Below are 24,453 nucleotides of genomic sequence, written 5' to 3' on the forward strand. Positions count from 1 at the left end.
ACTTTACTGAGTGGCACTCCACAGGGGTCAGTGGTGGGGCCTCAACTATTTGAGATCTATCTCAGCGACTTGGATGAAGGGTCTTGTGCCCAAATTTGCTGATCATACGAGGAAAACAAGTTTGGGAGGTTGCAACAAGTCTGTAAAGGGATATAAATAGGGCAAAAATTTGTCAGACTGAGCATAATGTGGGGAAGGGTGTGGTTGTCCACTTTGGGAGGTAGGAAGACTGGAAAAACAGGATATTATTTAAATGCAGAGAGCCTGGAGAATGTTTTGGTACAGAGAGACCAAGAATCCCAAGAAGTCGGCGGCAGGTACACAATTATGAAGGGAAATAGAATGTTGGCTTTTTATTGCAAGTGGGATGGAGTCTAAACCATAGGGAATTCTTGCTACGATTATACAGAGCATTGGTAATCCCGCAGCTAGTGTATTATGTGGCGGGTTGCCCTCCTTCCTTGAGGGATATACAAAAACAAAATACTGTGGGCGCTGGAAATCTGATTAAAACAAAGCAATGGTGGAAAAACTCGGGTCAGCCAGCATCTGTGGAGAGCGAAGCAGAGTCTCGGGGCTGATTTAGCACAGTGGGCTAAATCGCTGGCTTTGAAAGCAGACCAAGGCAGGCCAGCAGCATGGTTCAATTCCCGTACCAGCCTCCCCAAACAGGCGTCTGAATGTGACGACTCAGGACTTTTCACAGTAACTTCATTTGAAGCCTACTCGTGACAATGAGCAATTTTCATTTCATTTCATTTCATTTCATTTCATTTCAGAGTTAGCAGTTAAATGTTAACTATGGTTTTCTCCACTGATGCTGTCTGACCTGAGTTTTTTCCAGCATTTTTTTTTTAAAGAGTACCCAATTATTTTTTCCAATTAAGGAGCAATTTAGTGTGGCCAATCCGCCTACCCTGCACATCTTTGGGTTGTGGGGGTGAAACCGAAGCAAACATGGGGAGAATGTGCAAACTCCTCACAGACAGTGACCCAGGACCGGGATTGGAACCCAGGTCCTCAGCGCCGTAGGCAGCAATGCTGACCACTGTGCCACCGTGCTGCCCTTTTCCAGCATTTTAAGGGAGGGGCTATACTTGCCTTGGGAGCAGCCCAGAGAAGATTCACTGGGCTGATTCCTGGGATGACGGAGCAGTCGTATGAGGAAAGCTTGAGCAGGAGAGGCCTAGGATGGTTAGAAGAATAAGGGGCATTTTACTGAAACATAATATTTTGAGAGGAGCTGGATAGGGTAGATGCTGAGCAGATGTTTCCCCTCTTAGGGGTGGGGTGTGGTAGAGGAGAGAGGAGAATCTTATGACTAGGAGGCACTGTTTTAAAAAGTAAGGGTCCTCATTTATGATTGAACATACAGAAGGAGGCCATTCGGCCCATCGAGTCTGCACTGACCCACTTAAGCCCTCACTTCCACCCTATCCCTGTAACCCAATAAGCCCTCCTAACCTTTTTGGTCACTCTGGGCAATTTATCATGGCAATCCACCTAACCTGCACGTCTTTGGATTGTGGGAGGAAACCGGAGCACCCGGAAGAAACCCACGCAGACACGGGGAAAACATGCGGACTCCGCACAGTGTCCCAGTGGGGAATCGAACCTGGGACCCTGGCGCAGTGAAGCCACAGTGCTAGCCATTGGTGCTACCGTGCTGCCCACGGATTGATGAGGAGGGATTACTTCTCCGAAGGTTGTTGGTCTCTGGAATTCGCTTCCACAGAGTATAGTGGAGGCTGGGTCACTGAATATATTCAAGGCTGAATTGGACATGTTTTTGATCTCCCCGGGAGTCGAGGGTTATTGTGGGGCCTGTGGGCAGGAAAGTAAAGTTGAGGCCACAGTCAGACCAACCATGATCTTATTGAATGGCGGAGCAGGCTCTATGAGCTGATTAGACACCTACTTCTAATTTGATATCTAAGGAAGGATATTACTTGGATTGACAGTGGTACAGCAGATTTTCTCTGGCTTTGCCATGACAAAAAGGTTGAGGCAGTTGCACTCAGTTTCGGAGAATGTGGTGTTCTCATTGTAGCAGAGGATTCTAAAGGGGTTTGACAGGGTCGACACCTGCGAGGTTGTTTCCCCTGACTGGGGAATCTAGGACATGGCAGCATAGTCTCAGGGGCAAGAAGGCGACAATTATTTAGATTTGACGAGAAATTTCTTCGCTCGAAGGGTTCTGAACCTCTGGAAACGCTACCCCAGAAGGTGGTGGACGCTTAAACGGTGAGTATAATGAAGGCTCAGTTAAACGGGTCTTTGGCCTCTCCGGAAAACAAGGATATGGGGAGTATTCAGGGAAATGGAACTGAGGCAGACGATCAGCCATGATCCTATTAAATGATGGAGCAGGCTCAAGGTACTGCAAGATGTATTCCAGCTTCTATATCATCATAATGCATTTTTGTTAGTTTGCTGAGTTTAAGACATTGTCTATCTGTAGCATTGTCCATTGATAAATGTTTGGAGAGCGGGCGGGGGGGGGCTACGTTTGGCAAACTATTTTGAATAATTGAGTTTTTAAAGACCTGAGTGAAACCTGGCATATTTCCAGACTAGGGTTGTTGAACTCAGCCTCTTGACCCAGCCTGATCTGATATTCCAGCACTTGCAGTGGGACTTTGGAAATTTTGGGGTAGAAATTTAGATCTGCTTTGCCAGTCTTTTTGAAGGGAATTATATGCGGGAGGAGCAGAAATGCCTCTTCTCCCTCTGCAGGACTGTTGTGCGTTGTTGCCAGGCCTGTACTTGGCCCTCCTCTGCCCAACCTTGAGGACCTTGGTGACAATGCAGCACGCCCAGGTTTGTTCCCCAATGTTTGATGGAAGCAGCTCATTATTATTAAATTGAGGCCTGCAGCCTACCTTCGCACGGATCTTTGATCCAGGTTTCTGACGCTCTGTTTGGGCGTCCATTCTATTTCTGCAGGTTGCAGCATTTGGTTCTTCAAAAATTCTCTCTCTGAAAAGTTTCACTGATATTCGTGTTTCATGGACAATCCTTTAATGCGTTTCAGCAATATCATTGACACGTGATCTTCCAATATTGTAATCTTACACCACAGCGACCTCTTGATGATCAATTTATATGTCTGGGGCAGCATGGTGGCACAGTGATTAGCATAACTGCCTATGCCGCTGAGGATCTGGGTTCCAATCGCGGCCCTGGATCACTGTCCGTGTGGAGTTTGAACATTCACCCCCCCAACGCAAAGATGTGCAAGGTAGGTGGATTGGCCAAGCTAAATTGCCCCTTAATTGCAAAAAAAAGAATTGGGTACTCTAAATTTATAAAAAAATATCAATTGGCATGTCCATTTTTTATTCATGCTCACAATGAAATAGAACATTAATTTCATAATTCATGCCAATGTCTACTCATGTAATTAATTGCCACCGGAATTTGTTGTGAGTTACAAACTACACACACTAAGTTGGGGGATTAGCACAAATGTTTCTATCTCTTTCACTTTGGTCACATGATCCAGGATCTATTTGTCACTCACTAACATCGTCGTGGGTGGCATGGCGGCACAGTGGTTAGCACTGCTGCTCCACGGCACTGAGGAGATGGGTTCAATCCCGGCCTTGGGTCACTGTCCGTGTGGAGTTCGCACATTCTCCCCGTGTTTGCGTGGGTTTCGCCCCCACAACCCAAGATGCATGTGCAAGGTAGGTGGTTAGGCCACGCTAAATTGCCCCTTAATTGGAGAAAAAGAATTGGGTAGTTTAAATGTTTAAAAAAATCAGAACAATGTCCAACATTGCTGTTTGTGGCACTTTATTGTAAGAAAGTTGGATTTCATGTTTCCTAACAGTGACTACACTACAAAGGCACAAATATGCCTGTAAAGCACTTGGAGAAGTCCTGAGGTAGTGAAGAAGATGCTGGGCAAATGCAAGGCTTTCTATGTCCATGTAGTGTATAAAGTGGTATATACCTTACTACTTGTTGTATTGTAGGGTCCAAGATTTTTATCGCCTTCAAAAGCAATTGATATCTGGACCTTTGAGATAACCCCATAAATAAGATTTGCTAGGATGATCAGCATCGAATTACCATTCATCATATTACATTCTGCAAAAGGTATTGATTGATATGGTTCCAAACATTTAGGTAATGGGCACATGAGTGAAGTTCAATTAAAAATAAATAATTACAAATATGTTACTCAAAGATAATTTTTAAAAAATCAAAAAAATCCGTACTGCCAATTTAGTTGATCTTCCCTCCCCTTGCTGCTGGTTGGAACATGGCCTCTGACTACAGACTACGAGATCCTGATGAGGAGCTAACAGTGTGTCAGCTCTGGGGTAGTTTGTGGTCTTTTGTTCTTAAAGAGGAACTGAGGGAACAAAGTTGCTGCTGCTTCAAGCTCTGTAGGAAATGCTGGGTCCCACCCCACCCATTCCTCCTTTAAGGGCCACACACTGTGCTTTTGGCATCTGTTTAAAACTGAGAAAATATTACTCAATTCCTGTCAGAAATCAGCACCGTCTAAGCTTCAAAGTGCAGATTAATTCTCCATTTAAGAAGGCCTTTTCCATCTCTAACACTTGACTGCCCCTCTTTCTTTTCCTCGTCTGAAACCTTCATTTAGGTCTTTGTCACTAGTCTTGATTTCTCCAACAGCTCTCTGCCCCCATAGAATCATGGAATAGAATCTCTACAGTGCAAAAGGAGGCCATTTGGTCCATCGAGTCTGCACTGGCCCTTAGAAAGAGCACCCTACTAAAACTCACGTCTCCACCCTAACCCCATAACCCACAAACCCCACCTAACCTTTTGGACACTAAGGGGCAATTTAGCATGGCCAATCCACCTAACCCGCACATCTTTGGACTGTGGGAGGAAACCGGAGCACCTGGAGGAAACCCACACAGACACAGGAAGGACGTGCAAACTCCACACTGACTGTCACCCAAGACCGTAATGGAACCCGTGTCCCTGGAGCTGTGAGGCAGCAGTGCTAACCCCTGTGCTACCGTGCTCTATGATTTGTCTAGAACTCCAGAGCTAAGTTTAAACACTCTATTCTACACACAATACAAAATTCTCCTTGCTTCACAAGCTCGCCCCACTCTCATGGTCTCTCTGATTGATCCCAATTTGTAGCCCTCTGGTCTGTGTCCTAGTGCATCATTCTGCTCCTCCGCCTGGCGACAACTTTTCCCTTGCCTTAGAAGGAGGCTGTCCAGAGTAAACTGGGAAAATCTGTTAAATGACAGACAATCAGTGGTAGCTGTTGAAAGAATTTAAGGTGATGCAGAACATCACATTATCTGAAGAGATGACTAAAAGGAAAAGCATACAAAAATGCAAGAAATAGCACTGATCCTGACGAGGCGGAAAGGTAACAGTGGAAAAGGGAGACAAAATAAGGTAGTAAGAGGTGTTTTAAAAAAAAAAAGTGTGCCAGGGATATCAAAAATCAACATAAACCTTTACAGTTGCATAGGCAAAAGACTGTGGTTAGAAGCAATGTGAGCCCTTTGAAAACTGATGGTTATATTGTCAGTATAATGGCAAACATGCTGAATGATGAGGTCAACATGGTAAACGCCTCAAAAGTATTATTCAGCCAGGGATAGAGTCATCTGAATTAACTTAAGTAAGATAAGTGATGAGAAATTAATGGCACTAAAAGAGTGTTTAAAGGACAATTGAAAGGACCAGATAGTTGTCATCCCTGAGTTTCAAAAATAGGTGAATAAATTGCAGATGCTCTTGTCTTCCAAAGTTGATTCAGAAACTGTTCCTTTTAGATTGGGAAATTGCAAATGTCACATGGCTACTTAAAGGTGAGAGGGGGGAAACCAGAGAATTATGGACTGATTATTAGTCAAGGAGATTACTAGAGTCCATAATTTGAATCGAGTGATGGAACACCGTGAAAGTTTTCAACTGTTCAGGAAGAACCAGTAGAGTTTGACAAAGGGTAGTTTATACCTCAGGAATGGAACTGAAATTTGGAAGTGTTGACTATTGTAGTGGACATGAAATGTCTTTTTTCCCCCCAGTTAAGGGGCAATTTAGCGTGGACAATCCACCTAGCCTGCGCACCTTTGGGTTGTGAGGGTGAGACCCACGTAAACATTTGGAGAATCTTTGCTGATGACACAACCGTAGTGGGTCGGATTTCAAAAAACGATGAGTCAGAGTACAGGGAGGAGATAGAGAACCTAGTGGAGTGGTGTAATGACAATCTCTTCCTCAATGTCAGCAAAACTAAAGAGCTGGTCATTGACTTTTGGAAGCACAATGTTGTACACACCCCTGCCTGCATCAATGGTGCCGAGGTGGAGATGGTTGACAGCTTCAAATTCCTTGGTGGACACATCACCAACGATCTGTCTTGGTCCACCCACGTCGATGCTATGACCAAGAAAGCACCACAGCACCTATACTTACTCGGGAAACTTAAGGGAATTTGGCATGTCCACATTGCCTCTTACCAACTTTTACAGATGCACCATAGAAAGCATCCTATCTGGCTGCATCACAGCCTGGTGTGTCAACTGCTCGGCCCAAGACTGTATGAAACTACAGAGAGACGTGAACACAGCCCAGTCCATCACACAAACCCTCCTCCCATCCATTCACTCTGTCTACACCCCCCTCTGCCTTGGGAAACGGGCAGCATAATTAAAGACTCCTCCCACATTAGTTATTTATTCTTCCAACTTCTTCCATCGGGCAGGAGATACAAACTCTGAGAACACGCACTAACATTCAAAAACAGCTTCTTCCTTGCTGTTACCAGACTCCGCAATGACCCTCTTATGAACTGAACTGATCTCTTCATACAAGCTCTCTACTGAGTAGTAGTACTACACTCTGTATGCTTCACCCGATTCCTGTGCCTATGTATGTACATTGTGTATCTATCGCATGTTCTATGTTATTTTTCATGCATGGAATGATCTGTCTGGACTGTACGCAAAACAATACTTTTCACTGTCCCTCTGCACATGTGACAATAAAGCAAATCCAATCCAACCCAAACTCCACACGGGCAGTGACCCAGGGCCGGGAGGCAGGAAATGTCTGTGATTGTTATTTATAAGGTTTTCCAGCAGGCCTTTATGAAGAACTTTCTAAAGAGCTGCTGACTAAAGCCAAAGCTCATGATATTGAAGGCAAATTATTGACCTGGTTAAACTGGCCGAGCAGCAGGTGACAGGTTAATGATAATGGAGGACACTCCAGTTGGTAGAATGTGACTGGTGATGTGCTGCCAGTATCTGTGTTGAAGTCTCAACTAGTTGCCGTCGGAACAATTCGGATGATGAGATAACCTCATATTCGTCTTCTCTAGGTCCTCCCATGGCTAAAGGGTCCGATGTGAGATTTTTTTCTTATATAAATTTTGAGCAACCAATTTTTTTCCCCCCAATTAAGCGGCACTTTAGCGTGGCCAATTCACATACCCTGCACGTCTTTGCGTTGTGGGGGTGACATGGGGAGAATGTGCAAACTCCACACGGACAGTGACCCGGGGTTCGGATCGAACCCGGGTCCATGTTGAGGCATACAGGATGATCAGAGGATTAGATAGGGTGGACATTGAGAGCCTTTTTCCTCGGATGGTGATGTCCAGCATGAGGGGACATAGCTTTAAATTGAGGGGAGATAGATATAGGACAGATGTCAGAGGTAGGTTCTTTACTCCGAGAGTAGTAAGGATGTGGAATTCCCTGCCTGCAACAGTAGTGGACTCGCCAACACTAAACGCGTTCAAATGGTCATTGGGTAGGCATATGGACGATAAGGGAATAGTGTAGAGGGACTTTAGAGGGGTTTCACAGGACGGCGCAACATCGAGGGTCGAAGGGCCTGTACTGCGCTGTAATGTTCTATGTTAGGCAGCAGTGCTAAGCACTGCACAGACCGTGCCACCCCCTCGGCCCCATGTGAGATAAGCAAGGATGTTTAGAGAACTGGCCGTTCATATTGCCACTGTTGGAACTTGGGGGAATTTGTGCAGCTGTGCCCCTCTGGCCTTTCTCTGAGCACATTGGATATTGTATCATTTACACTTGACCACCTTGATGTTATTTTTTTTATTACTTTTTCTGAGTTACAAAGCCAGGGCTCAGAGCGTGGACAGGGGCGAACCCCTAATCCAGCTCCTTGCCTGCTCCAAAAACCAATTCAAATTGAATCCAATTCATGGTCCCCACAAGGGAGACATGCCAGATCTGAGACAAAAGGCAGAGCAGATACTACACTTGATTTTAGCCAAAAGGCCGAGAAGCAATGATGTTTTCTGGCCTGAGACAATTTCCCAGATCTGTTTGGGGATTCTGTAATCATCAATGTGGTAGACATATGAAAGGCCCCAAAAACTAAACAAAATGGCAAATGGAAGGCTGACTTTTATCTGGGTGACTAGATTGCAAGGGAGTAGAAATCATGCTTCAGCTACACAAAGCCCTGAGCAGACTACAGCTGAAGAACTCAGCAGTTTTGGCCACCAGACTTGGGAATAAATTTTGACCTTGGAGGGTGTACAGTGTGGATTTTCTGCAATGAAATATGAACCCCAAGGGCTAAATTGGGGCTGGGCAGGTTTAGGCAGGGACCGGTTTAGCACAGTGGGCCAAACAGCTGGCTTGTAATGCAGAACAAAAACACCAGCGCGGGTTCAATTCCCTTACCCGCCTCCCCGAACAGGTGCCGGATTGTGGCGACTAGGGGTTTTTCACAGTAACTTCATTGAAATCTACTTGTGACTGTGACAATAAGCGATTATTATTAAGTTGTGAGGAAAGATTTGGCAAATTAGGGCTGCATTCCTGGTATTTCAAAGGGGTAATTTGGTCAAAGTTTTCACGATATTAAGGAAAATAGTTAAAGTACATAGAACATAGAATTCCTACAGTGCAGAATCCCTACAGTGCAGAATGAAGCCCATCGAGACTGCACCGACCCTCAGAAAGAGCACCCTACCTAGGCTCAATCCCCCACCCTATTCCCATAACGCTACCTAATCTTTGGACACTTAAGGGGTTCCTGGCGCTGAGACCACAGTGCTAACCACTGTGCCACCGAGCCACCGCAAGTAGACAGAGGGAAACCTGTCACACGTGTAGGATTTTAGATATTTGGATATGAAACATTTGGCAATATAAGGGTTAAAAGCCTAGTTAGAGTGTGTTTGATTGCAGTAGTCATGTTTTAAAAATAATCTTGTTTTGCAAGACAAGAGAGCTTTTGGGGAGCCAGAGGTGAAATTGACCAGAGTATACAGCCTGGGCTAATGCACTGTTGTTTGATTAGAGGGAGTCCGTGAGGAGTTAATGCATGTGTTTTGCGGCTTGGAGAGTTAACTTGTTTTCTTGGGAGATGTGATTGCTAGGTGGAGCTATGGTATTCAGACATTTTGAGAAAGTTTTTGAATTAAGGTCTGATCTGGGTAACCCTTTGGACCACATGTAAAGTATTCTGCTCTTACGTGGTATAGTAACCCAAAAGATTAATAATATTTAAAGCAGTGCAGACTTGACTGAGGACAAGAAAGAAACTCAATCAAGAAAGACATCCAGCCAGAGTCTGCAGCGGTTCTAATATAGCCATTCCTTTGTGCCAATGGGTTTAGAGAGTATGTGTTTCCTTTCTTTTGTTTGATTCGGAATAGAGATAGTAATTAAGAGTATTGTATTTACTGTATTTAGTATTTAAGGGCATTATATTTACTGTATTTTGTAGTATTGTTTCAAGAGTAGTTGTAAGCTATTTTTGGATGTGATGTTAAAGAGTTTAACATTGTGTTAATAAAGTTTTGTTTTAAAATTCCAAATCCCTATTTCTTTGGGCAATTGCTCTGAGACCAAAATATTCTTTCCGCACAGTGTTACAAAATAAAGTAAAATATTTGGATTTTAGTCCAGTATCTTAGCCACCATTGGGGTCTGGTCGGGGAGCAGAATAAACCTTCTACTGATTAGGGAAATCTAGGACCGGGAGAATAACCAAATGACTATAGCTCGACCCTTTTCGAATAAACCACTTCTCAATCACGGGGTGGTAGAAGTTTAAATTCTCTTTGTTAATGAACAATTGATATGAGATCAATCGTTCATTTTAAATGTGAGATTGATGGATTTTAGTTAATGTCACGCCCAGTGAAGGCATGTCTTATTCATAACGTGGACTGCACCCAGGAACTGTGTATTTGTAATAGACACTAACAAGACTGATCAGATGGCTGAAGAGGTCAGATGGCTTCCGCAATTTCTACACTGTGGTTCCCAGAAAGTTCCTTCTTGAATGCCTATGGGTGGGCTGCTCTCCCTTGAATGGAACATACCAAGACGAAAATTATCTGTGGAATTTGCACTTGGTTATAATTTGCGAAAAGCACAAGTTCAGACTGTAAAGGAAAGGGTTACAAGCGTTTCCGATCTCTCCCAACACTGTCCGTAAAAGTTATCTGAAGGTAAATAAAGGAAAAATAGTGCAGATGCTGGAAGCTGAAAGCTGAAGATATTAATAGATTATGTAGCAAAGGCAGGCATACAGAGTTGGGTAACCGATCCGCCCTGATCTAATTGAATGATGGAAGAGGCTCGAGAGGCTAAAAGGCCTTCTGTTCCAGTTTCCCCACCTGTAAAATTTTCTTCAATACCTTGTCTATTGACTCTGTTTTGCAAACCTCCCTTGGGTGAAAGGAGTTTCATGATCATGTTTCAGTTCATCCTCCGGTCCTTGTCACACAGCTTGCTCAATGTTTAAGCATTCGAGACTCCCATTTGTAAAAATAGCATCAGAGGTGGATTTTACTTTCAGTCCTATTCAGACTTTGGGGAAACGCATCAATGCATGTCACAATAAAATGCACTGTGAATCAACTATTTGTGCAGGAAATGAAATGAAAGATGATTACGGTTTTATTGCAATGTAGTCTGGCTCATTTAATGTTTCAAACCTGCACTTGTGAAAATATTTTTTGTTTATTACTTGCACTTGCTATCAATGGCACACATTGTACCTTTTGAGATGGGCAGTGCTTCCTTTTTGTGGAAACTTTTTGGTTTTGCGGTTCTGTTTGTGGTCTTCTGGAATGGCATGATTTTCGTGTTTATGTGCTGTTAAGATTTTTTTCCCAAAGGAATTGGTTCAATTCAAAAATGTGGAGGCAATATTTCGGCTGTTTGGAAACCAAACTTGGGCTGGTGGTCAAAGCATAGATTGACGTGGATGCTTTAAAAATAACGTCCCTTCTTTCTACCCCCTGTTTGTAAGCCACCTGTGCTTCATGATGTTGTCCAGCGGGGAAGGGAGGGCAGGCTGGTGTAGTGATTTCGGCAACATGTGCTGCTTTGAGTTCAGCCAGCAGGGGCTGTGATTCAAATAAAGCAGGCACTTGCTTTGAATGCAACAAAAAAAACTGCAGATGTTGCTAATCTAGAATAAAACTACGAATGCTGGAAACACTCTGCTGGCCACAGAGTATCTGCGGAGAAGTGGAAAATGTTACGTTTTCAATTCCAGTTTCTAACTTGTCATCCTGCAGGCGTTTCTACCCCCTCCCCCTCCCTCCTCTGCCCTCTATCCAATAATTGCACCTTCCTGTAGTTTTCCATCACGCAGGCTGAGTAATTCAGACAAAATTCACTAAAATGAACAGCCAATTTATGAAAAACCATACCAGAGGACTCTTGACTTCCAAGTTGGGAGTGAAATGCTCCTGTCTCTGTTCAGATTAGCCAGTGACTTTTAACACTGTGTTGGGGTTAGGGTTGAGGCTGTTCTGTTTTCTTTTGAAACTCTCCAAATTTTATATATCAGCGTATCTCCTTTTCGGAGAATTATGATTCAATCACTTTCTTCAGCCGTGATTCGAGGTCTGAATCACTGGAAGTGAATAATTTTGCTTGTTGTTATTCAGCATGGCGCAACCAACCAGGCTATTTAACCTAGCAACAACCATGCAATCTCTGTGTGCAAGCACGCACGTGGAATGTAACAGTGACCCCTTTGTTAAATGTTTAGCCTAATTATTCAGAACTATGCACACATTGGGTACAGCTTTAGTTAACTTTGGAAGAAGGCAATGTATCCCCCCCCCCCCCCCCCCCCCCCCCCCCAATATCGTTGACTTTCTCTCCCTTCACCCCCCCCCCCCCCCCCCCCCCCCCGGATGGAAACCATTTGTGAAGTTTCCTGAGTGATTTTGTTCACCCTGATCTTAACCAGTGGGTGTTTGTCAATTAACCATTTGTGGTATTCATAGAGGCACAATGTCCAGTAAGAGTCACTGTGGATGGCCGCAAGGCTTTCACCGCCTCCCCAACAGAGATTGGGGTAGCCCTGGGTAGGAATTAAATATCGACCACTCTGAATCTGGAAAGTACTGCTGCACATCTGGAGATTGTGTTTTTAAAAATATTTTTATTGGCATTTTCAGTTTTATATACATTGCATTTCGTGTTTGTTATTGTACAGTACATAAGATTTTCTTGTACCTGTTAGGGGGCGGGTGTGCCCCCCATCTTCTTCGGCTCTTCCCCCTAGCCCCTTTTTTCCTGTGAGTGTCCGCCACGTTCGCTTTGGTGGGGGGTGGTTCTTCCAGCTCCTCCCCCTGTGTTGTTCCTTTTATTCCCTTCAGGATCCCTCCTCTCTTCCTCCCCCTGGGTAGTGTATTCTGTCATTCCTATCTTAATTCTTTATTTTCTTCTCTGCTAGTAGTTGTTGGCCTCGAGCAGGCCGACAAATTGCCCCCCTGCTTCAAGGAAATCTTCCTCTGACCTTCGGGTGGTGTATTTGATCTTCTCCAAGTGAAGAAATTGCGCCAGGTCTGCCAGCCAGTCTGCCGCTGGGGGTGGTGCTGCTGATCGCCAGCCAAGCAGGATTCTCCGGCGTGTGATTAGGGAAGCGAAAGCAAGGGCGTCAGCCCTCTTCCCCCATGTGTAGTTCTGGCTGCTCTGCATCTGGAATGTTTGCTGATTGATCGTCGGTGGAGATCTCGGGGACACATCTCAATGTGTGCTCTTTTGGTTACTCCTACTTCTGAGGTGGAAATTCATGCTGGGGTAGCTTGTGAAAGTGACCAGTTTTCACATGGGCTGTCACTGGTAGGTTATTTGGGAGAGAGGTGTATGTATGTTCTACAAGTCATTTTGGGATTTGTCCATCATTTAGGCACGTTGCTTGGTTACTATTTAGGCTTGCTATACGAACATGGAGCATGAGTAGGCCATTCAACCCATCGAGCCTGCTCCCACATTTCATAAGATCATGGCTGATCTGATAGTAAATTCTAATCTGCACCCCTCCTACCCTCAATGATCTCTCTTTTCCAACTCTTCAGAGTCTGAAACTCAGCAGTGATGCTGTATTGAGCAACTCCTATACTGGAGTTGGGATTGGGCCTTGACTTGGGCAAGTATGCACTCTGCAGTGTTTGTTGCCTGTGCTGATGCAGGTGCTAGCTCTGGAAGGTACTCGGCAAGGTTTGAAGATTCAAGATGTCTGCGTGCATGAATGAATATGCTGCAGCTCTACTTGATTATTGTCTAAAAGAATTACCCAGAATTTTGTCAAGGTATGAAATGGCGAGATAAGGGTCTATTATGGTTGTATCTTTACATGGTGAGGCTGAAATGAGGTTGGCGGGTCACATGCCTCTTTCTTGTTCTCTGATCCCTCATTTTCTTTGTTCTGATCTCCTGAGGCCAGCTTTAATATTCGTGCTGCCCTGGCTGAGATTTTCTAGGGTGGCGCGAATTGAGGATTGAAGTTGCAATTTTGTACTATGTGCCCATTGGGGTGGCACAGTGGTTAGCACCACTGCCTTACAGCACCAGGGACCCTGGTTTGATTCCAGCAGGTTCTCCCTGTGTCTCTGTAGGGTTCTTCCTGGTCCTGGTTTCCTCCCACATCCAAAGATTTATTTAAAATTTTGAGTACCCAATTATTTTTTTTCCAATTAAGGGGCAATTTAGCTTGGCCAATCCACCTACCCTGCACATCTTTGGGTCGTGGGGGTGTAATCCACGCAGACACTGGGAGAATGTGCAAACTCCATCCGGACAGTGACCCAGGGCCAGGATCGAACCCGGATGCTCAGCAATGTAGGCAACTGTGCCAACTACTGTGCCACTGTGCCGCCCATTGGCATCCAAAGATGTGCAGGTTAGGTATGGTCATGGGGTTAGGGTCGGGGTGTGGGCCGAGGTAGGGTCACTGAATATTATCGGGCGGCACAGTGGTAGCGCTACTGCCTCCCAGCGCCAGGGACCCTGGATCAATTCCGGCCTCTGATGACTGACTGCGGAGTTTGCACGTTCTCCCAATGTCTGTGTGCGTTTCCTCCGGGTGCTCCGGTTTCCTCCCACAATCCAAAGATGTGCAGGTTAGGTGGGTTGGCCCCGCTAAATTGCCCCTCGGTGTCCAAAAGATTAGGTGGGGTTATGGGTTACAGTGATAGGGTGCAGGATTGAGCCTTAGTAGGCCTTGCTCGTTCAACGGGCCGGTGTAGACTCGATGGGTCGAATGGCCTCCTTCTGCACTGCAGGGATTCTATGATTCTACCAACGTTTCCTACTTTTTGTGTTCCCTCGTGCACTGTTTATTCATTTGACTTGTGAGGTATGCTTAACTTGTTTTTTTACAGCTGCATGGGTACACGCAGTACCTTGAACGGGACAGCCCACGTTGGAACTGCTTTGGGTTGTGCAACTTGGAGCAATTATCATTGAATCGTCAAATGTGGGAAGAGGGTGTGCCATCTGAACAGAAATACATTTGGAAAAATATAAATCCGTGTGTTGTTTTAAACAGAAGTGTTCATTTGGCTAAATACTAAATGTTGGTAGATCTGTGGTGTAGAATTTAAAAGAGCTGAGATTTACATTGCACTTTTTGCACCATCGGTACATCATAAAGTAATTAATTGGTATGTATAACGCTTGGGGAAGTGTTAGCCACTGCCGTAATGTCAAAAATGCAGTAGCTAGTTTTGAAACGGTGACCACAAACGGCAATGGGATACGCGCAATCGGTCTAGTTTGGTGGTGGACATTGAGGAATAAATCTTGGCCAGCGCATAAGAAGAACACCCCTGCTCTTTGTTGCCGTAGAATCTTTTGTATTCACCTGGGAGATCAAACAGGACTGAGAGGTTTGACATCTCTTCAGAGAGACGGCACCGTTGGCCATCGGTCCCAGTACAGGCAGGTGAAAGATTAAAAGTCCAGACATCAATAAATGCCGACGGTTTGGAAATGGAGAGCTGAATCCTTCTGATAATTTCTTTTGCAGATATGTGAATGGGCATGCCAAGAAACACTATGAAGATGCCCAGATTAATTCCAACAACATTAAAAAGTCAGAAAAGCATGAAAAAGAGAAGTTGCAGCATGCAGTGTGTATGGATTGCAGCAGTTACAGCACCTACTGGTATGTGAAGGTCAAACATTAAGTGTTAATGCAGGGTTGTAATAAATTCTTTGAACTGCTCTTGATGTACACTTTAGTGTGCAGGACCTGCTCCATTTTGACCTTCAATGCTGAATATGATTTGCCGTTAGAAACCCAAGCATGTAGCGGTGTTAATGTGGGTCGTAGCCAAAATGTTTGGGCTTTTCAACAGTCTAAAAATCAAAGCACAGAAACCCTGACTTTTATCCCTTTTGAGATCTGCATTGAAGAAAAGAATGAGCAAACTTGGGCTACATAGCACTCTGTCGTGCTCGAAAATGTTTCAAAGCACATGAAGGGAGTTGATTTTTTTTTTCCCTAGAGAAATATTGGCCAGATGACCAAGAAATTTCAAACTTTGCCTTTAAGTGGAGATGTGGTTATTTCCATTACTATGGATTTTAGCACAGCCACTTTGCACTTCCACCAATATCTCTCAGACAGCTGAATGGATATATGAGCAGATAATGTTTTAAAAAAAAAAATTCAATTAAGGGGCAAGTTAACATGGCCAATACACCGACCCTGCACATCTTTTGGGTTGAGGGGGTGAGATCTATGCAGACACGGGAACCAGATAATGTTTTTGACTGTGGAATGGAAGTTGGACAAGAGGAGAATTTCTTGCTTTTTATTCTCTTGGGGTGACATCCCACCTAAGCAAAATACCGCGTGACATAATGTGGCGTTCCCCGGTACTGCCTTATCTCTCACTATCTCTGAAACTCCCTCTAATCCTGTAATTTCCCCATCCCAATGTTCTGTTGCTGACGGACTCTGACCTCTTGTGTGTGCCTTCCTTCTGCCCCACCTTAACTGCTGAGGCTGTAACCTCTGTTGCTAGGGCCTACAGTCTAGGATTTCCCTCCCTTAGTTTCCTCCTTCAAATTCCTACCTCTAAACCAAGCTTTTCATCAGCCCACCTGTATTATTTGATGTTGGCGTCACTGGCTAGGCCAACATTTATTGCCCTAATTGTTGATGTACCATTTGTCAACATACTCTGTCGATTATTCTTTTTGTCTACTATGCACGTACTGTGTACGTTCCCGTGGCCGCAGAAAAATACATTTTACTGTACTTCGGTACATGTGACAAAAAAATCAATCAACCATGACTAGTTGTAAAAACGGGGTAAAAATGTAAGGCTTTTAAAATTTGAATCGGCAGATTTCAAATCAAATAAAATTGAATGAAGAGTAGCTTTAAAAAAAAATATATTAAGATTCTTGGGCTTGCCTGCAATTAGTTGACTAGGATACGTGTTGGGATGTGTCTGTCCTTGGCTAAGACGCGACATAAGATGCAAGCTCGTTTCAGACAAATTGAAAATGGATTTTTGCAATAGCCGTGTTGTGCAATTATAACACCATGTTGCATTAATCTTATTTGGAGCAGCCATTGCTCCTGCTGAAATCATTACTTCTGGAAACAAAACCAAAAGCAGCGGCAGCCTTGTCACGGTGGTGGCAACAAGACCGTCAAATGTCAGCTTTAGATCTGTGACGTGGTTCTTGGTTCACCGCGGATCAGCTAATATCTACAGGTATTGTCTCACCCATCTCTGCTGAATCTGCATCCAAATCATCTGTCTATGATCTATCATTCTAGAGAGCTCTTGCTAAATCTTGATGTCAATTTTGCTTTCTTTTAAACTACTGAACTCCTTTGTAGACTACACACCTTCGCTCTTGCCCTTGGGGGGGGGGGGGGGGGGGGGGGGGGGATTTCTCTCAGGCCTTTGAGAGTGTTTCTGCATGGAGAGGCTTGCTGGGGCTGTTTCTCGGGCTTTTGAATGTGTTTCTACATTGAGAGGCTTACTGGGGCTATTTACATAGAACATAGAACAGTACAGCACAGTACAGGCCCTTCAGCCCACTATGTTGTGCCGACCATTTATCCTAATCTAAGATCAACCTAACCTACACCTCTTCAATTTCCTGCTGTCCATGTGCCTGTCTAAGAGTCGCTTAAATGTTCCTAATGACTGACTCCACCACCTCTGCTGGCAATGCATTCCACACACCCACCACTCTGTGTAAAGAACCTACCTCTGACATCTCCCCTGTACCTTCCTCCAATCACCTTAAAATTATGTCCCCTCGTGACAGCCATTTCCACCCTGGGTCAATGTCTCTGGCTATCCACTCTATCCATGCCTCTCATCACCTTGTACACCTCTATCAAGTCACCTCTCTGCCTTCTTTGCTCCAGTGAGAAAAGCCCTAGCTCCCTCAACCTTTCTTCATAAGACATGCCCTCCAGTCCAGGCAGCATCCTGGTAAATCTCCTCTGTACCCTCTCCAAAGCACCCACATCCTTCCTATAATGAGGCGACCAGAACTGGACACAATATTCCAAGTGTGGTCAACTAGAGTTTTATAAAGCTGCAGCAAAACCTCACGGCTCTTAAACTCAATCCCCCTGTTAATGAAAGCCAACACACCATACGCCTTCTTAACAACCCTATCAATCTGAGTGGTAACTATGAGGGATCTATGTACTTGGACCCCAAGATCCCTCTGTTCCTCCACACTTCCAAGAATCCTGCCTTTAACTCTGTATTCCGCATTCAAATTTGACCTTCCAAAATGAATCACTTCACATTTATCAAGGTTGAACTCCATCTGCCACTTCTCAGCCCAGCTCTGCATCCTGTCAATGTCCTTCTGTAACCTGCAACAACCCTCAACACTATCTACAACTCCCCCAACCTTCTTGTCATCGGCAAACTTACTAACCCATCCTTCCACTTCCTCATCCAAGTCATTTATAAAAACCACAAAGAGCAGAGGTCCCAGAACAGATCCCTGCGGGACACCACTGGTCACCGACCTCCAGGCGGAATACTTTCCATCCACTACCACTCGCTGTCTTCTTTCGGCCAGCCAATTCTGTATCCAGACAGCCAAATTTCCCTGTATCCCATGCCCCCTAACTTTCTGAATGAGCCTACCATGGGGAACCTTATCAAATGCCTTACTGAAATCCATATACACCACATCCATTGCCCAACCTTCATCAATGTGTCTCGTCACATCCTCAAAGAATTCAATGAGGCTTATGAGGCACGACCTGCCCCTCACAAAGCCATGCTGATTATCTTTAATCAAACTATGTTTTTCTAAATAATCATAAATCCTATCTCTCAGAATCCTTTCCAATATTTTGCTCACCACAGACGTAAGACCTATCTCTTGGACTTTTGAGTGTGTTTCTGCATTGAGAGGCTTGCTTTCCTTCGACTGAGTACAGTACAGTCCCGGGGAGAGCGTTTTGTCCATTTTATCTGACTGATCTCTGGTGTTGTCACCTGCCCCAGTAACAAAGGTGTTTCGCAGCATTCTAGACAGGCTAGGGGAAGACTAGATGATCGTACAATTACTGCATTGTAAGCTCCTGTTGCTGCGAGCTCAATGGCTTGATTCAGCACATGCAGTGAAGCCACCTTTTGTGAGATTTGTGCTCTACAGGTGCTGCATATGCTTCCTAAATTACATCTAGCTTGGGTTGCATACAAACTTGCAAAGAGTTTTGATAGTTCTGCTGCGAGAGATGTGTTTGTAGCACAGCTCAGTGCAATCACAGTTCTTGAAAAGGTAGCAATGTATTCTTGTTTGTGATGGTTTAAAAATAAGACATCCAAATTTGCGCTGCTGTGTTTGTTAACAGGAACACTGGCACTCTTTGTGTGCCCTGTCATCTGCTGGTTGTTTTGGGGGACTTGTGGCACTGCAGGCCTGTTGCGTACAGCAAGGACAAGAGTCAGAAAAGACTCAGCCTTAGAGGGCACGGCATGATTTGCTTTCGAATCTTGATTATCTGTAATCTTTACTTCTGCAATTTGACATTGCGCAAGAGAAGAGGAGGAAGTGTGAGTGAAGTCGTGATGTTGTACTTTTGATCGTACTTCCGAATCACTTAATTAAAAACATTCAGAAATTGAACAGACATTCTCTTGGGCGTGTTAGATGTTTTGCCGTACAGGATGAGGCATCAGTTGTGGAAAAAGGTGTAAACGAGGCATACGTTTTGGGTAGACCTATTTGGAATACTGGCATCTCTGTATGACACGACCATCATTGGGGTTCAGAGGAGTGAACACTGCCATTCGGCAGGATTCCAAGTTGGTTGTGCATCTCCTGGATATACTAATCGGTCAGTGCTGCCACTTTTCATTTGTGTCGGCATCTCCACATCATGACTTTTCATTTGAGGAGATAAGTCGCTGAACAAACTATGAGCAATGGTGGAATCTGACCATGAGCAACTTGAGTTGCTCCTTATGAATTTTAATTAACTTGAAAGGCAGTCAGTTAAAATTACAAAATCAGCAGCATTTTCTCCACTTTCCCACTCGTCCCCATACATTTCAGATTTCTCTTTGAGAGCTGGACCAAAGGATGTACCATGTTGCATGCGATATGCAAAGGTCATTGCTGAATTAAATATTTTCGAAAACCTCAGCCGTACATAATTACATATCTGTTCCTTGAGGCTGCGAATATTTTTAAATTTAGTGTACCCAATTCATTTTTTCCAATTAAGGGGCAATTTAGCGTTGCCAATCCACCTAGCTTGCACATTTTTGGGTTGTGGGGGCAAAACCCACGCAAACACGGGGAGAATGTGCAAACTCCACACAGACAGTGACCCAGAGTCTGCATTGAATCTGGAACCTCGATGCCGTGAGGCCGCAGTGCTAACCCACTGTGCCACCGTGCTGCCCTGGCTGCAAGTAATCTTGGTGTTTTGTCATGTGTTGCCTGTTTGAAAATGTCTTGAGGCCAGTCTTTCTTGTACATGCAGCTTAACATGTCTTTTTCTGCTAAATATAGTTACTACTAAATATTTAGAATTTTCACCAATAACAGCATGAAAGATTATTTGTCACTTGATTTATGCTTAAAAGTTGTGCATTTCTTTTTGTGATCTTGCATCTTTGAATGCTTCAGCCCTGAATTTCTTGGCTCACATTTGCCGCACATTCGTACTGATTTTACTGCTGATTTTTTTTTAAAACCTCAAACCTGTGTCAAGTGTTCCTGCCACTGTTGGGGAGATGTATCTGAATGCTGTCTTCTCCTGTCACACTTTGACTCTTCTAGATATTATTGTCCTTTATTGCACAATGGTGCGCTAACTTTGGGATGAGTCCAGCTGTTTAGTCCTTCTGACTGTGTATGGTTAAGGGAAAGGGGTTGTTTCGGGGAGGAGGGTAGCGGCAGGTCCCTTTTAAAAACATTTTTAAAAGTGGGGCAAGGTCTTGGAAGGTGCATTGTGTATCCAGCGCAAAAGATCAAGGTGCACATATACATGTCTTGGCATAAAATTAACGTAAATGTGGGTGTCATGCTAGCACAGTGGTTAGCACAGTTGCTTTACAGTTCCACGGTCCCAGGTTCGATTCTCGGCTGGGTCACTTTGCGAAGTTTGCACGTTCTCCCCGTGTCTGCGTGGGTTTCCTCCGGGCGCCCCAGTTTCCTCCCACAATCCAAAGATCGTGCAGGTTAGGTGGATTGGCTATGCTAGAATTGCCCTTAGAGTCCAAAAAGGTTAGGTGGGGTTACTGGGTTACGGGGATAGGGTAAAGGTGGGCTTAAGTAGGGTGCTCTTTCCAAGGGCCTGTGCAGACTTGATGGGCTGAATGGCCTCCTTCTGCACTGTAATTTCTGTAATTCTATGTAAATCAGTTACACAAGAATTCCCCCAGGAATGAAAAGGTGGCTCTCCACCTATAGTTATGTCGATAGTTTCCCCGAAAGTCCAGGCCTTCCTGTCATCTCTTTTCATTTTAAATATTTTCTTTTGTCTGCGTTTTAATGGAGATAACCTTCATGCGCTGTAATTATACTCTCCCGGTGATCGTGGCATTGCTGACAAGTTACAATAAAATAAAGCTGGAATAACTTTAAAAATGTGGCCTGAAATTCCAGCCAAATATTCTGGCCCAGTTACCCCAGCTCTGCCCCTCCTTCACCTGAAGGTGGCTCTTCGCCTTGACTTCCTGTGAGCGTTGCTGCAGGAAGCAAACTATTTTATCGAGTGATGTACAATCAGATTTGTCGGGATCAATAAAGTTGAGAAGAAAAGCGGCAACTGCTAGTTTTTAATGTGTATTCTGTTTTTCTTTGCTTCTAGTTACAGATGTGATGATTTTGTGGTGAATGATACCAAGATGGGCCTGGTTCAGAGGGTCAGAGAGCATCTACAGAACTTGGAGAAGTATGTGTGAATAAGTTAATGGTACTACTGTAATCACTTGACCATTCTGAGATGTGTTTATCTGTCTTTAGGTGTTTTGGAAAGCAGAGTTCGGAGAAGGTTTCAGTATTACTCTCTGGCTGAATATAGCTGCAGGGTGTGGGTGTGTGGGAGGGGGTGTAGGTGTGTGTGAGGGGGTGTAGGTGTGTGTGGGGGTGGGGGGTGAGGGTATGTGGGGGGAGGAGGGAGTGTGTGGGGAACAGATGAATTGCATGTACCTTTGTTCTTCCAGTCTAAGCTTCCAAAATACTTCACTTTTGTTCGCACTGACTGTGCGGAGTTTTCATGTTCTCCCCATGTCTGCATGGGTTTCCTCCGTGCAGTAACCTCAATAACGACGCAAGAGAATAGAACGGTAAAGAAGGCTTTAATAAGCTGAGAACTAACCTGATGCCGAGACTGGTGCTTACTGGGTGCCGCCTACAGAGCGGCCCCTTATATACGACTCCCTGGTGGGCGGAGGCAGAGTCCCCCAGGGTTCCAAGCCCGGTCTTAAAGGGGACATCACCTTACATGATGATAAGGGTACAGTAACACAGTAACCATTCATCACATTCACCCCCTGTTTAAAAAACAACGCAAAGTCCGGCGGAGGTGAAGTGGAATCACAAGTCTATTCGTTTCGGCAGCCTGATCGTCCTCGTTGACCTTCTCAGCTCGGGCGGTAGTGCGGCGGACACGGACGTCTTAGGTGAGGGTACATTCGGGAGCACAGTGGTCGGAGCTTTGGTCCGGGTCGGGGAGATAGCTGGGGGTGGGGGTAGCGGTACTGACGCCGGCAGGGAGTGTGGAGGGAGGGGGCTAGGGGGCATGCGCGGTCAGTGTCCACCGATGGAGAGGGAGAGTGGGGGGGGGGCCCATCAGCGGGTGCCAGATCCCGGAGGGAAACCGTATCTTGCCTGCCGTCGGGGTGCTTGACGTAGGCGTATCAGGGGTTCGCATGTAGTAGTCGGACCCTCGACCAGGGTGTCCGTTTTATGGCTCCTCGCGTGTCTCCGGAGAAAAACAGGTCCCGGAGTCATCAGCCAAGGTCTGTGAGACCTCGGAGATGGACTTCCTGGGGAAGACAAACAAGCGGTTGGAAGGGGTCTCATTCGTGGCCGTGCGGAGGAGCGACCTAATGGAGTGTAGGGCATCGGGTAGGACCTCCTGCCAGCGGGTAGTTGGGAGACTTCTCGACTGTAGGGCCAGAAGGACGGCCTTCCAAACTGTCGCGTTCTCCCTCGCCACCTGCCCGTTTCCCCGCGGGTTCTAACTGGTCGTTCTCCTCGAGGCGATGCCCTTGCTGAGCAGATACTGACGCAGCTCATTGCTCATGAGCGATGTACCCCGGTCGCTGCGGATATAAGCGGGGAAACCAAACAGGGTGAAGATGCATGGCCGAGGTCATGTCGGGACAGGGGACAGCGAATGGGAAGCGGGGAACTCATTGATGACAGTTAGGAAGTAGGTATTGCGGTTGGTGGACGGGCGGGGACCCTTGAAGTCCACGCTTAGTCGCTAAAAGGGCACCGAGGCCTTTACGAGGCGAACCTTGTCTGGCCGGTAGAAGTGTGGTTTGCACTCCGCGCAGATCTGGCAAGCCCTGGTCATGGCCTTGACCTCCTTCGTGGAGTAAGGTAGGTTGCGGGACTTGATAAAGTGGGCAAGCCGGGTAACCCCTGGGTGACAGAGGTCATTGTGGATGGACCGCAGGCGATCCACCTGTGCGTTGGCGCATGTACCGTAGGACAAGGCATCTAGGGGCTCGTTGAGCTCCCCTGGACGATACTTGACATCGTACGTGTAGGTGGAGAGTTCGATCCTCTACCTCAAGATTTTATCATTTTTAATTTTGCCCCGTTGTGCGTTATCAAACATGAAGGCTACCGACCGTTGGTCGGTAACGAGGGTGAACTTCCTACCGGCTAGGTAGTGCCTCCAGTGCTGCACGGCCTCCTCAATGGCTTGTGCCTCCTTTTCGACTGCAGAGTGCTGAATCTCGGAGGCTGTGATGGTCCAGGAGAAGAAAGCTACTGGCCTGCCTGCCTGGTTGAGGGTAGCAGCCAGGGGCAATGTCTGACGCATCGCTCTCTACCTGGAAAGGGATGGTTTCATCCACCGCGTGCATAGCGGCCTTGATGATGTCGGCCTTGACACGGCTGAAGGCCGACCGGGCCTCAGCCGTCAGGGGAAATGTCGTGGTCTTTGAGTGGGTGGGCTTTGTCTGCATATTTTGGGACCCACTGGGCGTAATAGGAGAAAAGACCCAAGCACCGTTTGAGGGCCTTGAGGCTACAGGGGAAGGGGCCGGAACCTAGGACCCCGTTTTCCACGACGTAGACGAGGATGGCTAGTCGGGTTGTGTGGAAAACACATTTTTCCTTGTTATCGGTCAGGTTGAGGGCTCGGGCGGTCTGGAGGAACTTTTCAAGGTTTGCGTCATGGTCCTGCTGATCATGGCCGCAGATAGTGACATTGGCCAAGCACGAGTACGTAGCCCGCAAGCCGTACTGGTCCACCATTGGAGTATATAAGGGGCCACTCTGTAGGTGGCACCCAGTAAGCACCCATCTCGGCATCAGGCTAGTTCTCAGCTTATTAAAGCCTTCTTTACAGTTCTACTCTCTTGCGTCGTTATTGAGGGTACTACAATTTAATAAGCTGAGAACTAGCCGAGACGGGTGCTTACTGGGTGCCACCTACAGAGCGGCCCCTTATATACGACTCCCTGGTGGGCAGAGCCGGAGGCGGAGTCCCCCAGGG

The 24,453-nt window shown here is 45.7% G+C and overlaps 1 protein-coding gene and 1 non-coding gene across 3 annotated transcripts in view; one reads left to right on the forward strand and one right to left on the reverse strand.

Annotated features, from left to right (window-relative positions):
- Positions 1-24,453, forward strand: part of usp3 (ubiquitin specific peptidase 3) — a 96,061-nt gene that overhangs the window by 15,911 nt on the left and 55,697 nt on the right. For both annotated transcript variants that reach the window (XM_038784513.1, XM_038784514.1), the window contains exons 3-4: positions 15,286-15,423; positions 21,586-21,669. In XM_038784513.1, the coding sequence (XP_038640441.1) occupies positions 15,286-15,423; positions 21,586-21,669 (222 nt within the window). The remainder of the gene's footprint in view (positions 1-15,285; positions 15,424-21,585; positions 21,670-24,453) is intronic.
- LOC119956952 lies at positions 8,080-8,279 on the reverse strand. Its single transcript, XR_005458716.1, has one exon. It is a non-coding gene; the product is annotated as a U2 spliceosomal RNA (small nuclear RNA).

This window comes from Scyliorhinus canicula, chromosome 24 (genome assembly GCF_902713615.1).
Source record: "Scyliorhinus canicula chromosome 24, sScyCan1.1, whole genome shotgun sequence".
Classification (NCBI taxonomy): domain Eukaryota; kingdom Metazoa; phylum Chordata; class Chondrichthyes; order Carcharhiniformes; family Scyliorhinidae; genus Scyliorhinus; species Scyliorhinus canicula.